The following is a 16,260-nucleotide window of genomic DNA, read 5'->3' as shown; positions in this document are numbered from 1 at the left end:
CCGTCGCCTCAGATCAGACGTCGGTGCCGGCGGACATGGACCTGACGACACGGGCGGCCATGTCGCTGCCACACATTGCCAAGGTGACCACGCCCTATGGCTTCAGCGCCGTGTTGGCTGCGAGCCCCTGCATGAGCCGGCGGGAGTCCCTGTTTCACCGGAAAAGGCCAGCAGCGGACCCCCCTTCTGGTCCTGGTCCCGGTGCTGGTCCCAGCAGGTCCCGGGTCTGCTTAGCCCGACAAAGGTCTGGGTCGGCAGGTGATGAAAGGGCTCAGGAGACCAGCAGCAGCCCTGAAGGCCCTAAGCCCCGCACCCTGGAGGACCGCCCCCCGATGATGTCATCACACCTGAGAGGTGGACTGGGCCTGAATGTAGCTGCTGTTTTATGACTGTAAAGATTAAAAAGTTTTAATAAACCTGTGTTGATTAAAGTGCTTGACCTTTGACCTCCTGAGGACAAACGGTCCAGAAAGCGGTTCAGATGAGGTGCAGTTCAGAGGACCTCAATTCTTGTTTGGAGCTGATCAGGTGGCCCAGAGTATCCTGCAGGTGTGCTGCCGGGAGATCTCCCATCATGCACTGCTGCTCTGAGTCTGCAGTTCTCATTGGTTCTACTGCAGGTGTGGTGGCCGTGTCCTTTTCATTTAAACTGCCATCTTAACTCACGTTAAACCGCTCCAAATCATAACGCTGCAATCGCCGATTCAGGTGTTTAGTTTATTCTCACATTAATCACATTCTCGTTGTAACGTGAGGTCAAAGACTACCGATGCCCCTTCCTCATGTTTCCTCCATGTTTGGTGAAGAACAACAAAAAAAAACCCTTCTCCCCTATCACAACTGATAATCAGCTGGTAACCAGCTGATTATCATTTGGTCAATCACAACTAATACATACTAATTATTTAGCATATTCATTTCATCTTATTTCATAAGTCAAAAGAAAGATTTACATTCCCTCAGTAAATAAGCAAATTCTAATATAGTTTGTGATCAACACAAAATATGTCTCTAACAGCTGGGTTCTGGTCTTTGACCCCACCTGGTCAATAACAATAAATAAATAAACACCAATCAATGTAATCAATCACTCAGATAAACCTCCAGGACCCGCGACATCGTGACGTCTGCCCGCAGCGGCTGGTACGTCACAGATGCTACACCGGAAGTGTAGTTTTTAGAGTCCGAGCTGTCTGTGCTTTGTGGCGGTAAATATATCAGCTGCACCGGAGAGTGAACGTTAATTTACGGTATTCCGAGCGGCACCGGGTCGGCAACGACTGCTGGACAAGACCGGGACCGGAACAGGAACTCTACCTCCGTCTTAAGGAGCAGGCTGTCGTACCAACGTTAGCTGGAGGAGTGTTAGCATGCTAGCTGCAGCCTGACGCCAGCGAGCTGCTCCGTTTAACGGTTAGCTAACAGCGGCTAACAGACAGCAGCAGAAACGTGTCTGCGGTGTTTGAACGTGTTTTGATGCTAACAGCAACAGTGAGGAGCTTCAGGGAGCAGCTCGAGGAAACAGTAAGTGACCCTTTTAATAACCTTTAATTTGTTTTGATCCTGTTGAAACATTTAAACCGGAAAATACCAAATGAACCCGAGACAAGAGGAAATGAAACCAACAGAACAAATAGAAACATCAGCAGGAATAAACTACATTAAACTACAGTAAACCATATTAAACTACAGTAAACCATATTAAACTACATTAAACTGTTAAACTGCAGTAAACCATATTAAACTACAGTAAACTATGTTGAACTACCTTAAACTATGTTAAACTACAGTAAACTACATTAAAGTACAGTAAACTGTTAATCTACAATAAACAATATTAAACTACAGTAAACCATATTAAACTACAGTAAACTATTAAACTGGTAAACTACAGTAAACTATATTAAACTACAGTAAACTATGTTGAACTACCTTAAACTATGGTAAACTACATTAAAGTACAGTAAACTGTTAATCTACAATAAACAATATTAAACTACAGTAAACTATGTTAAAGTAGAGTAAACTGTTAATCTACAATAAACAATATTAAACTACAGTAAACTATGTTAAACTACAGTAAACTGTTAATCTGCAATAAACAATATTAAACTACATTAAACAACAATAAACCATATTAAACTACAATGAACTATATTAAACTACATTAAACTACAATATACTACAGTAAACTATATTAAACTACAGTAAACTATTAAACTGTTAAACTACAGTAAACTATATTAAACTACAGTAAACTGTTAAACTATATTAAACTACGGTAAACTATGTCAAACTATATTAATTTACAGTAAACTATATTAAACTACAGTAAACTATGGTAAACTGTTAATCTACAATAAACTATATTAAACTACTGTAAACGGTTAAACTATATTAATCTACAATAAACAATATTAAACTACAGTAAACTATGTTAAACTATATTAATCTACAGTAAACTATATTAAACTACTGTAAACTATATTAAACTACAGTAAACTATGTTAAACTACAGTAAACTATGTTAATCTACAATAAACTATTAAACTACAGTAACCTATGGTAAACTATATTAATCTACAGTAAACTATATTAAACTACAGTAAACTATGTTAATCTACAGTAAACTATGGTAAACTACAGTAAACGATGTTAAACAATATTAAACTACGTTAAACTATGTTAATCTACAGTAAACTATATTAAACTACAGTAAACTATGTTAAACTATATTAAACTACAGTAAACTATGTTAAACTATATTAAACTACGGTAAACTATGTCAAACTATATTAATTTACAGTAAACTATATTAAACTACAGTAAACTATGTTAAACTACAGTAAACTATGGTAAACTGTTAATCTACAATAAACAATATTAAACTACAGTAAACTATGGTAAACTATATTAATCTACAGTAAACTATATTAATCTACAATAAACAATATTAAACTACAGTAAACTATATTAATCTACAGTAAACTATAGTAAACTACTGTAAACTATATTAAACTATGTTAAACTATATTAATCTACAGTAAACTATATTAAACTACTGTAAACTATGTTAAACTACCGTAAACTATATTAATCTACAGTAAACTATATTAAACTACAGTAAACTATGTTAAACTATATTAAACTACAGTAAACTATGTTAATCTACAGTAAACTATGGTAAACTACAGTAAACGATGTTAAACTATATTAAACTACAGTAAACTGTTAATCTACAGTAAACTATGGTAAACTACAGTAAACTATGTTAAACTATATTAAACTACAGTAAACTATGTTAATCTACAGTAAACGATGTTAAACTACAGTAAACGATGTTAAACAATATTAAACTACGTTAAACTATGTTAATCTACAGTAAACTATGTTAAACTATTAAACTACGTTAAACTATGTTAATATACATTAAACTGTTAAACTACAGTAAACTATGTTAAACTGTATTAAACTACAGTAAACTATGTTAAACTACAGTAAACATGGCTCATCTGGAACAAAGGCCGGAGGGGGAGGAAGGTTACCTGCTGGTGGAGGAAGACACGACCGACTCCAGCCTCATCATCACCATGGGTAACACACACACACACAACATACACACACACACACACACAACACACACACAACCATGAGGAACGCCTCTAACTCTGTCCGGGGGGCGGGGGGTGTGTGTGACTGTGTGTGTGTGTGTGTGTGTGTGTGTGTGTGTGTGTGTGTGTGTGTGTGTGTGTGTGTGTGTGTGTGTGTGTGTGTGTGTGTGTGTGTGTGTTGTGTGTGTGTGTGTGTGTGTGTGTGTGTGTGTGTGTGTGTGTGTGTGTGTTGTGTTGTGTGTGTGACAGTGTGTGTGTGTGTGTGTGGGTGTTGTGTGTGTGTGTGTGTGTGTATCTCCTGCTCTCTGTTTGTCTTGTTGTTGGAGGGTTAGGGTTCTCCACTGATGTTCCACTTCATAGCGTTGAAGCCTTTTAATTTGATCCCATTTTCTGTGGATGAAGTTGATAAAGTTCTAGAGAGCTCAGATCACAGGAACCCTTCAGGTCTGACTGTATAGAACCTCATTTTTTGAAACTGGCTGCTGATTTTGTTGCAGAGCCTCGTGCATATCTTTTTAATCTGACAATGAAAAATAAAGAAAGACCAAAGAAATGTAAATCTGCCTTTGTTGTCCCATTGTTTAAAGGTGGTGACCGAGCTATTTTAAATAACTGTAGGCCAATATCTAATTCATCTGTACTTGCTCAAATTCTTGAAGCTCTTGTGAGCAAACGACTGGAGGAGTTCTTATACACCGATGTCATTTTATCAACCTATCAGTCAGGCTTTAAGAAAAAAACACCACTATTACAGCTGCACTGAAAGTGGAAAATAACATTTCTGTCGCTCTTGACAAGAAGCAACATTGTGCGTCCCTGTTTATCGATCTGTCTACAGCATCTGACCCAGGTCAACGTGGTGTGTTCAGGCTCCTCCACTCGGCTCTCAGAGCCAGCGGTCACTTGGTTCACGAGCTATCTTGAAAATAGGTCTCAGTGCATCAGATATGATGGCCTATGCTCTGATATTGCAACCGTCTGCAAAGGTGTGCCACAAGGCTCTGTATTAGGTCCACTTGTATTTACTGTTTATATAAATAATCTGGGCCAAAATGTGTTGGACGCTAACTTTCACTTCTATGCTCATGACACTGTGATATATTGCTGTGCGTCTATTCTTGTGCAGGATCTCTTGCAAAATGCTTTTAATGTTGTTCAAAATAGCCTTTTTCAACTGAAACTTGTTCTAAATGCAGATAAGACAAAACTTATGTTGTTTTCAAACTCTCGGAGAATATCCCTTCGGTGGTCACTCTTGAAGGAAGTGAAATAGAGGTTGTTGACTCTTATAAATATCTCACTTATCAGCCACATGTGCAGTACTTGGTGAAAAAGTTGAGGTTAAAACTAGGTTTTTATTTTTGAAATAAGCTGTGTTTTTCAATTAATGTAAAAAAAGCGACTAGTTGCTGCTACTTTTTTACCCATGTTGGACTATGGTGATCTTCTAGATATGCATGCCTCTGCTAACTGTCTTCATATGGTGGACACAGCTTACCATGCTTCATTGCGGTTCATTGCTCTGACTCACCACTGAGTTCTACTCTCGGGTAGGATGGCCTGCTCTGGCCACCTGTAGGCTCTGTCACTGGTACACCTTCATTTATAAGGCAATCCTTGGTCTGCTCCCAAACTACCTGTGTCTTCATCACGCAGAAAAGTGCCGGACAATACTCCTTGTGTTCTCAGGACTTCTTTATGCTCGCTGTCCCAAATGCCAGAACAGAAATGGGAAAAAGGTCTTTTGTGTACTCTGCACCCTCATTATGGAATATGTTGCAGAATGACTTAAAACTCAAAGAACTGATACCACTTACTGATTTTAAATCTAAAATGAAAGAAATAGAGGCGTGTTCCCAAAAATGTTTTTAAATTAACCAGGTTAGGTAACTGAATCTTAACTTTTAGTTTCTTTTAATTTGTGTCATTGTGTTCTTCTATCTGTAACTGTGTTTCTTATGTTTCTGCCTGTCTTGGCCAGCTCTCCCTTGAAAAAGAGATTTTTAATCTCAATGGGACTCCTGGTTACATAAAGGGGGGAAAAAAAACCTCATCACAGCTGTTAATATCTCATCACAGCTGTTAATAACTCATCACAGCTGTTAATATATCTACTAATGATCTTCCTCCATGCAGCTAACAGACTCTCTTTCTGCACTGATTCCTCCACAGACATGATCACCAACATCAGCAGTTAATCTGCCCGACAAGTAACCCGACATTTATAAAACAACTACAACCATGAAACCCTCGACAATCAGATAACAAACCAACCTCCTCTACAACACAGCACAACAATGACCGACCATGTTTCCTTCCTCACCACAGATGCTCCGCCCACCTCTGATCCTGGTTCTGTTAACAGATGCTCCGCCCACCTCTGATCCTGGTTCTATTAACAGATGCTCCGCCCACCTCTGATCCTGGTTCTGTTAACAGATGCTCCGCCCACCTCTGAGCCTGGTTCTGTTAACAGATGCTCCGCCCACCCCTGAGCCTGGTTCTGTTAACAGATGCTCCGCCCACCTCTGAGCCTGGTTCTGTTAACAGATGCTCCGCCCACCTCTGAGCCTGGTTCTGTTAACAGATGCTCCGCCCACCTCTGAGCCTGATTCTGTCAGAGGTTTCTTTCTGTTAAAGGGAGTTTTTCCCTCCTAACTTATGTGGGAATTGTTGAATTGTTGTTTCTCTGTATAATGTTGTAAAGTTCTGATGTAAGAACTTTAATGTGTTAATGAAATAAGCTGCGTTGTGATTTGGAGCTTTATAAATAAAGTTAAATTGAATTGGACGGTCGTGTCTCTGTCTCAGATGACAGTCAGGTGGAGGCCGCGAGGAGGAAGGCAGTGAGGAAGAGGAAGACGATGCTGTCTGAGGAGGAGGAGAAGGAGAGGGGTGGGGCCTCAGAGAGCGAGGAGGAAGAGAGGGGAGTGGAGCTAGAGATTGACAGACGGTTGGACCAATCCCTGGAGACCAAGTCCAAACAACACAACCTGACAACCGTGAACGTCCGCAACATCCTGCACGTGAGTCCTCCGTCTCCAGGGATTATTGATCAGGGATTATTGATCAGGGATTGTGGTCCTGACTGGCTGCAGACTAGCAGGACCACGGACCTGGACTGGGTCCCTGTAAACAGTACCTTTGCTCCAGTTTCGCTCTGTGATGTCATAGAGCAGAACCAGAAGCAGGTTGGGGGAGAGGGGACTCAGACGCTGTGTTGTCTCCTCTGTACAGGAAGTGATCACCAATGAGCACGTGGTGGCCATGATGAAAGCTGCCATCAACGAGACGGACGCCGTCCCTCCGTTTGTGAGTGTCCGCCCGTCATCCAATCAGATCGCTCGCTGAATTACCTCCTCGCTAATGTGTCGTTGTTCCTGCAGGAGCCCAAAATGACCCGGTCCAAGTTCAAGGAAGTCGTGGAGAGAGGAGTGGTGAGTGATCTGTTATTGGTGATGTCATCAGACTGGTGATGTCACAGCCTGATGATGTCATCAGACTGACTGTTAAGGCCTATTTAGTGTGCCTAGGAGTACACAGGAAGTAACATAACTGGTGATAAAACAACTGGCAAAAGGTTTGACAGAAATGAACAAGATAACAACATTAGCTTCACCAACAACAGTAGCTTCACCAACAACAACAACAGCTTCACCAACAACAACAGTAGCTTCACCAACAACAACAGCTTCACCAACAACAACAGCTTCACCAACAACAGCAGCTTCACCAACAACAATAGTTCTGTTGTCGATGCCGCAGGTACGGCAGTACCAACTCTCAGCGGCAGCAACAGCAACGTGCCAGGAGAAATTCAGAAGAGGAAAGAGTAGCACAGGATCTGGGGTTGATATGCAGCTCCACTGATGAATTGAGGACTCTCAGGTGTGGGTGTTTCAGCAATCAGGAAGGGGCGTGGCAGACCTGAAACACAAACACACAGCTTTTTCTAAAAAAGAGGCATAATGAAGTCAGGAGATGTAACACTGACGTTGTGTTTCCTGTCAGGTGATTCCAGCCTGGAACATCTCTCCCATCAAGAAATCCACTGACACTAACAAGGTAAAGGTCAGAGGTCAAACACCACACCTGTCTGACCCATGACTCATATCTTCCACAGACGATTTTGTTTGAAGAACTTTTTTCTCTCGAACATTTTAAAACATTCTGAACATCATAAATAAAAACATGTCAAAATCTTGTATTATTCATGTTTAAACAGACTTGTTAAATACCGCTCTGGAGGCGACAGTGAGTCACTTTTACATCTGGACACACTTTAAAAACGTTTCTCAAATATTTCAACAAACATTTGACAATGGAAAAAAATAAAGTTTAAAGATTTTAATTTAATTTGTTTAGATTGTAAACATTGAATCCATGTTAACTGAATTCAGTGATTTAAAGAGGCTTTTATTGTGAAAGGATGAAGTTGTGTTGTATTCAGGCTCCACAGTTCATGGACATCCCTCTGGCTGAGGAAGACTCCTCTGATGAAGAGTACCACCCTGATGAGGACGACGACGATGAGACAGCTGAAGATGTGAGGCTCTCTGACTCATCTGAACACTGGTTATTGATTATTGATTATTGATTATTGATTACTGATCGGTGTGTGCAGACGTTCCAGGAGAGCGACATGGAGAGCACGGCTTCGTCCCCCAGAGGAAGTCGACTCAACCGGGGGGATGAGGACACCTGCAGCCCCTGGCAGGTAACAGCTAATCAATACCCGATTAATAACAGCTGATCAATACCGATCAATAACAGCTGATCAATACCTAATCAATAACACCTGATCAAAACCTGATCAACAACAGCTGATCAATACCCGATCAATAACAGTTGATCAATACCTGATCAACAACAGCTGATCAATACCCGATCAATAACAGCTGATCAATACCGATCAATAGCAGATGATCAATACCTGATCAAAACCCAAGCAATAACAGCTGATCAATACCCGATCAATAACAGCTGATCAATACCTGATCAACAACAGCTGATCAATACCCGATCAATAACAGCTGATCAATACCTGATCAAAACCTGATCAAAACCCAAGCAATAACAGCTGATCAATACCCGATCAATAACAGCTGATCAATATCCAAAGAGCTGATCAATACCTGAGCAATAACAGCTGATCAATAAACTGTAGTAGCTGTAGCCCCGCCTCCTCAGTTCTGATTGGTTGATCTGTGGTCACATGACAACATCAATGACTCCTTTTTAGACCTCTCGGAGGCAAGCCAGACGTTTGAGGGCGGGGCCTGTCTCCATGGGACCTCCCCCTCCTCCCAAAGCTCCGCCCACCAAACCAGTGACTGACAGCAGCTTCCTGGAGAAGCTTCACGCCGTGGAGGAGGAGCTTGCTGTTTGTATGGAGCCCTACCAGGTGACTGAACCATCGAACCAACATGGCCACCGGGTCCGTTCACGTACAGAACCTCCAGAACCAGTTCAGAACTTTAGGTTCCAGCTCCAGCGAGTTAATGTGCCGTTAGAACACCTCGTTTCAAACTAGTCTGTTTCATAACACTGATATCAGCCAGCATCAAGAACCAGATGTCACTGATCATCTTATTGATTATTGATGATTGATTACTGATTCCTCCAGCCTCTGTCTGAGTCAGAGGACGAGGCCGGTCTGATGGCGTACCGGACCCGGTCCAAACGTCCTCTCCGGGACATCCCACTGGGCCGGCTGGAGGCGGAGCTACGAGCCCCCGACATCACACCTGACATGTACGACTCTAGCTCCACCCACGAGGACAGAGAGTGGACTGATTGGCTGAGAGGCCTGATGACCTCAGATGTGGACAACGAGGGTGAGTGTTGGTCACATGGTCCAGGTCATGTGACGGTGTGTGTGTGTGTGTGTGTGTGTGTGTGTGTGTGTGTGTGTGTGTGTGTGTGTGTGTGTGTGTGTGTGTGTGAGAGAATCTGTGTATCTCTGAGTGTTTGTGTGTATCTCAGTGTTTGTGTATTTCTGTGTGTGTGTGTGTGTGTGTGTGTATATCTCTGTGTATCTGTGTGTGTGTATCTCTGAGTGTGTATTTGTGTGTACCAGAGGAGTGCGATGATGAAGATGATCCAGAGTATAACTTCCTGGCTGACACTGATGAGCCCGACCTGGAGGATTACCGTGACGACAAGGCTGTCCGCATCACCAGTCAGTACACAAAGAAACACACACACACACACACACACACAGACAGACGTGTGTTTAAAGAGTGTGTGTCTGTCCAACAGAGAAGGAGGTTAATGAGTTGATGGAGGAACTCTTTGAGACGGTAAAAACACTTCATTCATCACATGGTTCAGTTCTGATGCTTGTTTCTATGGTAACGGAGTGTGTGTGTGTGTGTGTGTGTGTGTGTGTGTGTGTGTGTGTGTGTGTGTGTGTGTGTGTGTGTGTGTGTGTGTGTGTGTGTGTGTGTGTGTTAGTTAAAAGAGGACCTGGTAGGACAGGAAGTGGATGATGAAGGTCATGAGGAAGAGGAGGAACCACACATCGTCCAGAAACACACACCTGAGGAGCAGTCCAACACGTATATAACACACACACACACACATCAACACAGCAGACGTGTGTGTGTCCTGCTGAGTGTGTGTTTCCCCTTAGGGGGCCAGCTGATGACGAGGCAGAAGATGAACCAATCACAGAGCTGCGTACGGTGAAGCAGCAGCTGGCCTTCATCAGGAGACGACACACACACACTCCAGAACCACACACACTGAACTACACACATACACACAAACACACTCCAGAACCACACACACTGAGGGTGAACACCCAGCAGAGGAGACACTTGGAGCAGCAGCTACAGCAGGTACACATCTGGACACACACACACATCTGGACACACACACCTGGACACACACACACACACACACATCTGGACACACAAACACACACACACACACACACACACATCTGGACACACACACACACAAACATCTGGACACACACACACCTGGACACAGAGAGGTGACTTGCTGACTCAGCTGTTGTTGTGCAGCGGTCAGGTGACCTCAGGTGTGTCTCCCAGCATGTGCAGCTGCTGCTCCAGGTGCAGGTGCTGACGTGTCCGGCGGGCCTTCAGAGTGAAGCGGAGACCTGCCGTCACTTCCTGGTAAGTTCAGTAAATCTCATGTTGATCGACGTGTCAACGCAGCTTCGGTCTCACTCCTTCTTTGCGTTGCTTTGCTTTGCTTTCACCTGTAACTTCCTGTGTTGCCACGGCGACCGGGGGCGTAGTTTGAGCTGAACGTGTTAGCTCAGCGGGCCGAGCTGATCCGGTCCGACGGTCATCCTGGATTCTGCAGCGCCTTCAGAGCCTCCAACCTGCAAGGGGCGCTGCAGCTGCTGGAGGAGCTGCGGCAGACTCCCATCAGCTACCGGCCACAGCTCCACCCGCCTGACGCCCGCGGATACAGTAGGTACCAGGTCCAGGTGGTGGTCCTGGTCCAGGTTTCTGGTGACCTGGTTCCATGGTGACCCGGTCTCCGTGGTGACCCGTGTCCGTGGTGGCCAGGTCTCCGTGGGGACCGGGTTCGTGGTAACCTGCTCTCCATGGTGACCCGGTCTCCATGGTGACCCGGTCTCTGTGGTGACCCTTGTCCGTGGTGACCAGGTCTCCATGGTGACCGGGTTCGTGGTGACCCGCTTTCCATGGTGACCTGGTTCCATGGTGACCGGGTCTCTGTGGTCAGTGCGTAGTTTCCCCGTCTTGCCGGCGGAGCTCTCCTGGATCTTCTCCACGCGGCCGGTCTTCCTCCACCCGGAGCTGCTGCCCTGCTGCAGTCTGGACCCGGCTCTCTACTGTCCCCGCAGGACGGCCGCCTTCACTGCAGCCGAGGACTGGTACACATAAACACACCGTTAAAGGAGCAGTCCGCCTGTCACACAGTCTGACCACTGACCTGTGTGTGTGTGTGTGTGTGTGTGTGTGTGTGTGTGTGTGTGTGTGTGTGTGTGTGTGTGTGTGTGTGTGTGTGTGTGTGTGTGTGTGTGTGTGTCAGCCTGCTGGTGCTCGGTCTCAGGAACATGGAGGGGTCATGTGACCCACCAAAGCTGGTGTCTCAGTTCCTGCTGAGGAAGACTCTGGTTCAGGTCCGACGGAGAATCCTGCAGTGCTGCAGACCTGGTTTCCCTGACAACGTTGTGAAGGTACCCCCTCACACACACACACACACACACACACACACACACACACACACACACACACACACACACACACACACACACACACACACACGCTGCTGGCTGACTGTGTGTATCCCTGCAGACCTTCAGGTACCAGCGGCTGCTCCGGTCGATGCCGGTCGCCTGCCGCCGTGTTGACCCGGCGGAGCAGCGCCCCCCAGTGGAGAGGGAGGAGAGCCTCATGCCTCTGTGGCTGTTGGTAGGAGACTCAGCTTATTAATAGTAGTATTAACGTTAGGATCACAGCAAGCTGTGATTGGTCCTTTAAACACCGGAGATGTTCCAGGAAATACTGCACTCACAACTACAGGAAATACTGACAACTACAGGAAAGGTTAGGTTAGGTAGTTACTTTATTAATCCCTGAGGGGAATTTTTTTCGCTACAGCAGCATACAGAAGAAATAAGATAATAATAGAATAATAGAAAAGCAATAAAATAGCAGTAAATACTCACAACTCCGTCTGAATACTGACATTTAATGAAGAAATGAACTTTAAAGTGAACATTGAGCCAGAAATCAGCATGTTTCCTTCAACCATCTTCTTAGATTTATTTATTTATTTAGATTTATTGATCTATATATTTGGTTTTATTTGGTCTCCCCCCCCCCACACACACACACACACACACACACACACACACACACACACACACACACACACACACACACACACACAGCGGAGTCTTCCCATCATCTACCTGACCGTCAAACACTACAACAGCCTGCCTGGCTCTGCCCCTGAGGCCCCGCCCCCCTGTCGATGGGGTGGAGCTGTCCTGCGCTCCGCCTTCAGCACCTACAGCTTCCCCCCCGGGACCAGGTACCCCCCCCGCCTCCCCGACCACCTGGACTTCAGACGCATCGGCTTCGTCCTCAAGCCCCTCCCCACTCCTCTGCCCGAGTCCGCCTCTTCCGCGTCTCCTGGTCCTGGAGCTGTCAGTCCTCCTCGACTCCTCCTGACCAGAACCGACACCGCCTCCTTCACTGTCTCCACGGCAACCAGTGAGCAAATCAGATGCCACTGTGAGATGTTGGCTGGGCTGAGGAGGAGGAGGTTGTCTTCGTCTCCTACTGCAGGGAAACACATCCTGTACGGAGGAGGAGCCACCAGCAGTGATGATGACACCACTGCTACACCTCCTCGTCAAGGCTCTGCCTCCTCTCAGGTGATGGGAGATGATGTCATCAGGACCAGTGATGAGGAGGAGGAGGAGGGCGACGTCCTCCTTGCTCTGTCTGAATCTTCTCCCAGCACCACAGGAAGTGTTGCCCACGATGACAGCCTGGAGGAGGCGGAGCTAGAGAGGGGACAGGAAGTGACTCCATTGAGAGCATCAGAAAATGAAGAAGGAGGGACGTCTTCAGGATCCAGAGCGTTTGTCCTCCGGCTGCAGGTCAGACATCATAATCAATGACATCACTGACATGATGTAAGCAGATGTTTCTAGAATAACGTCATGGTTCTGTTGGTCTTATCAAAGTTCTGGACCTTCAGTCAATCAGTGACTGATTGATTGATTAATCAGTTTAATAATCACATTAATAATCATCTGGTTTATTGTGGTTGTAGAATAAAGATGTGTGTGTTTTGAAGGAGCAGCAGACAGGGGGTGATGAAGATGAAGGTGGTGATGACGAAGGTGATGATGATGATGAAGAGGATCAGAGGGAGTCGGAGGACATGCTGTTTGCTCAGGATTACCTCCACAGAGTGAGCATTTTACTCCAGCTCTTATTTTGACGTGGGCAAAGTTACTCCATCGTTTAAGCCCCTCCCCCCGTATGACGTTGCACGATGCGTCTTCCTGTTTGTTGTGCAGGTGTATGTGAGGAGGTCCCTCATGTACTTCCTGTTTGTTGTCCAGGTGTGTGAGGCGGTCCAGGTGTGTCCGGGCCTCCTGGACCAGCTGCTGCAGGTGTTGGATGGTTCCGGCTCGGTTCCGGAGGTTCTGTTGGAGCGTCTACGCTCCGTGTTGCGTCCGTGGCCTCAGCTGATCCGAGACTTCGCCGCCTTCCTGAACCAGAAGCAGGCGCGGCGCTGCGGGCTGGTGGGTGACATCACTCTGACATCACAGGCACCTGATAATGTCACTCAGGTGTGGCGCTAACCCTTCTTGTTCTCCGTCAGCTGGCGGAGCAGCAGCTGTTTGAACGTAGCCGGCGGTTTCTACGGCGACTGGGGCGGAGCCTGGGAGAAGGCTCCTCCCTCTACCAGCAGGTGGTGTCTGTACTGCAGGGAAGCTCCGCCCCCTCATCTGCTGACCTGGATGAGGTAGAGGATGACCTTTGATCCCTTTTGCATTCAGCAGGTTGACCGTTGAAACAGATGACATCATCGATCTGCCGACCAATCGGTGCAGCTCTGACTCCTGTTGTTGTTTCCTTCAGGTCTCATCTCTGCTCAGGAACCATCCAGACCTGCAGCAGGAGGTCCGACACCTCCTGCTGCTCCACCCGTCACCCCTGGCAACCAGTACTCCTCACTGCAACAGGAAGAGAGTCCACCCTGATACAGGAAGTGACCAAGAAGAAGAAGAAGAAGATGATAAAGTCTCAATGATGTCCAGTGGAGAGAAAATCAGCATGTGGACCCGGTTAGAGACGCACACACACACACTACACACACACACACACACTACACACACACACACACACACACACACTACACACACACACAGACACACACACACACACACACACACACACACACACACACACACACACACACACACACACTACACACACACACACACACACTACACACACACACTATATATACACACACACACTATAGACACACCTACACACACACACACACTATACACACACTACACAAACATACACTATAGATAAACTACACACACACACACACACACACACTATATATACACACACATTCTACACACACACACACACACACACACACACCAATGATATGAAACCTTCTAGAAACATTTGGAACCTTATTTTGAAACTTCCCGTGTGACTTCCTGTTTCAGGGAGGCGGACCGTTCTATCCTGATGGCCTGTCAGCAGGGAGGAGCCAATCAGAACACATTCCGACAGGTGTCCAACCAGCTCAGAAACAAGACTGTCCAACAGGTGAGAGGGGGCGGAGCCTCAGTATCCAGGAAGTCCTCCTTCCTTTTTTAAATATTAACAATGGAACTAAAAGATAGAGCCGGTGTTTCCTGCAGGTCCGACTCCGGTTCCAGAACCTCATGAAGCTGTTCCACTCCGCCTCCCAGAAGTCCACTTCCTGTTCCTGGCCGGAGCAGCCAATCAGTAGACAGGAAGCGGCTCCGGATTGAACACTTCCGGTACAGACGATGAAGTCCAGCAGGGCGCGCTCACAGGAACATCCGTCCTGGTTCTGGACCTCACTGGACTCCAGAACCCCCCTGAAGGAACCCAAGGGGTTCTAGAACAATGTTAGTAGAACAGTTCCTCAGAGGTTCTGGATCTAAATACTACTTATTTATTTTAATTTATCATCTCTGACCTCACTGAGGGGGCGGAGCCTTAGTGATGTCGCACATGATGTAATAAGATCCTCCCAAACCAGTGAAGCAGCTCAATGATCCTCCTGCTGGTTTTCCCATGATGCATCTGGGCTGGAGCGCCGCGTCGCTTTGGTTCTGCTGTTGAAGCATGTGTTGACGTTTGTTTATAAATGTTTGTTTATAAAATGTTTGTTTATTCATATTGAATACGGTGGAAACAGACTTCAATAAAACGTTTTTACACTTTTCAACCGTTTTCATTTCTGTTGTTTACAGACGACGTTTGTTTTTGTTTTAGTTTAACGGCATAGATCAGCTGTAGGGACGTGGAACGTCTCCTCCTAGCGGGGAAAGAGCAGGAGGTGGAACGGTACCAGCTAGATATAGTTGGGCTCACCTCCACGCAGCACCGGTTCTGGAACCATGCTCCTGGAGAACAGCTGGACTTCATTTTCTGGAGTTTCCCGGCTGGGCGCCGCTGTGTTGGGAGTTCTCCCGGAGAACGATAGGCTCCGCCTCCAGGCTGCAGGGAGGAAGACTGATTGTTGTTTGTGTTTAGTCATCAAACAGCAGTTCGGAGTATCCGGCCTTCTTGGAGTCGGTGGGAGGAGTCGGTGGGAGGAGTCGGTGGGAGGAGTCTGGAAAGGGCACCGCCTCCCAACTCCATAGTTCTCCTGGAGACGTCAACGGTCATGTGGGCAACGACTGAGAAAGCTGGCAGGAAGTGATTGGGAGGAACAAGCTGCTGATCTGAACCCGAGTTGTGTTTGGTTGTCGGACTTCTGTGCCGGTCACGGTTTGGACCCAACGAACATGTTGGAGCATCAGCTGGTTCATCAGTGTACCTGGTACCAGAACACCTCAGACCACAGATCAATGATCCACTTTATAGTCGTATCATCTGATCTGCGGCCGGATGTCTCA

At 46.0% G+C, this 16,260-nt stretch overlaps 2 protein-coding genes across 2 annotated transcripts; both read left to right on the top strand.

Moving 5' to 3' along the window:
* The first annotated feature begins 1,168 nt into the window (after window positions 1-1,168).
* On the top strand, window positions 1,169-10,891 carry LOC138637166 (GON-4-like protein). Its single transcript, XM_069725673.1, has 16 exons — window positions 1,169-1,511; window positions 3,499-3,594; window positions 6,423-6,637; window positions 6,849-6,923; window positions 6,998-7,048; window positions 7,623-7,676; window positions 8,062-8,157; window positions 8,236-8,328; window positions 8,854-9,015; window positions 9,238-9,448; window positions 9,691-9,792; window positions 9,873-9,913; window positions 10,068-10,171; window positions 10,246-10,453; window positions 10,643-10,756; window positions 10,799-10,891. Exons 2-16 carry the CDS (start codon window positions 3,504-3,506, stop codon window positions 10,889-10,891), a joined length of 1,710 nt encoding a protein of 569 aa, XP_069581774.1. The 5' UTR covers window positions 1,169-1,511; window positions 3,499-3,503.
* A 33-nt stretch (window positions 10,892-10,924) lies between these two features.
* Window positions 10,925-15,587, top strand: LOC138637162 (GON-4-like protein). The gene is made up of 11 exons (XM_069725668.1): window positions 10,925-11,063; window positions 11,337-11,487; window positions 11,646-11,793; window positions 11,912-12,028; window positions 12,511-13,227; window positions 13,428-13,544; window positions 13,699-13,881; window positions 13,962-14,105; window positions 14,222-14,427; window positions 14,833-14,935; window positions 15,031-15,587. The coding sequence occupies exons 3-11, from the start codon at window positions 11,671-11,673 to the stop codon at window positions 15,142-15,144; spliced, it is 1,824 nt and encodes a 607-aa protein (XP_069581769.1). The 5' UTR covers window positions 10,925-11,063; window positions 11,337-11,487; window positions 11,646-11,670; the 3' UTR covers window positions 15,145-15,587.
* Window positions 15,588-16,260: the final 673 nt, after the last annotated feature.

Source organism: Brachyistius frenatus, unplaced genomic scaffold, assembly GCF_029030835.1.
Source record: "Brachyistius frenatus isolate BFR_SWC_R1_liver_20210118 unplaced genomic scaffold, ASM2903083v1 Contig_436, whole genome shotgun sequence".
NCBI classification, from domain to species: domain Eukaryota; kingdom Metazoa; phylum Chordata; class Actinopteri; family Embiotocidae; genus Brachyistius; species Brachyistius frenatus.
Note: the sequence above shows the minus strand (reverse complement) of the source record. Positions and strands in the feature narration are given on the sequence as shown.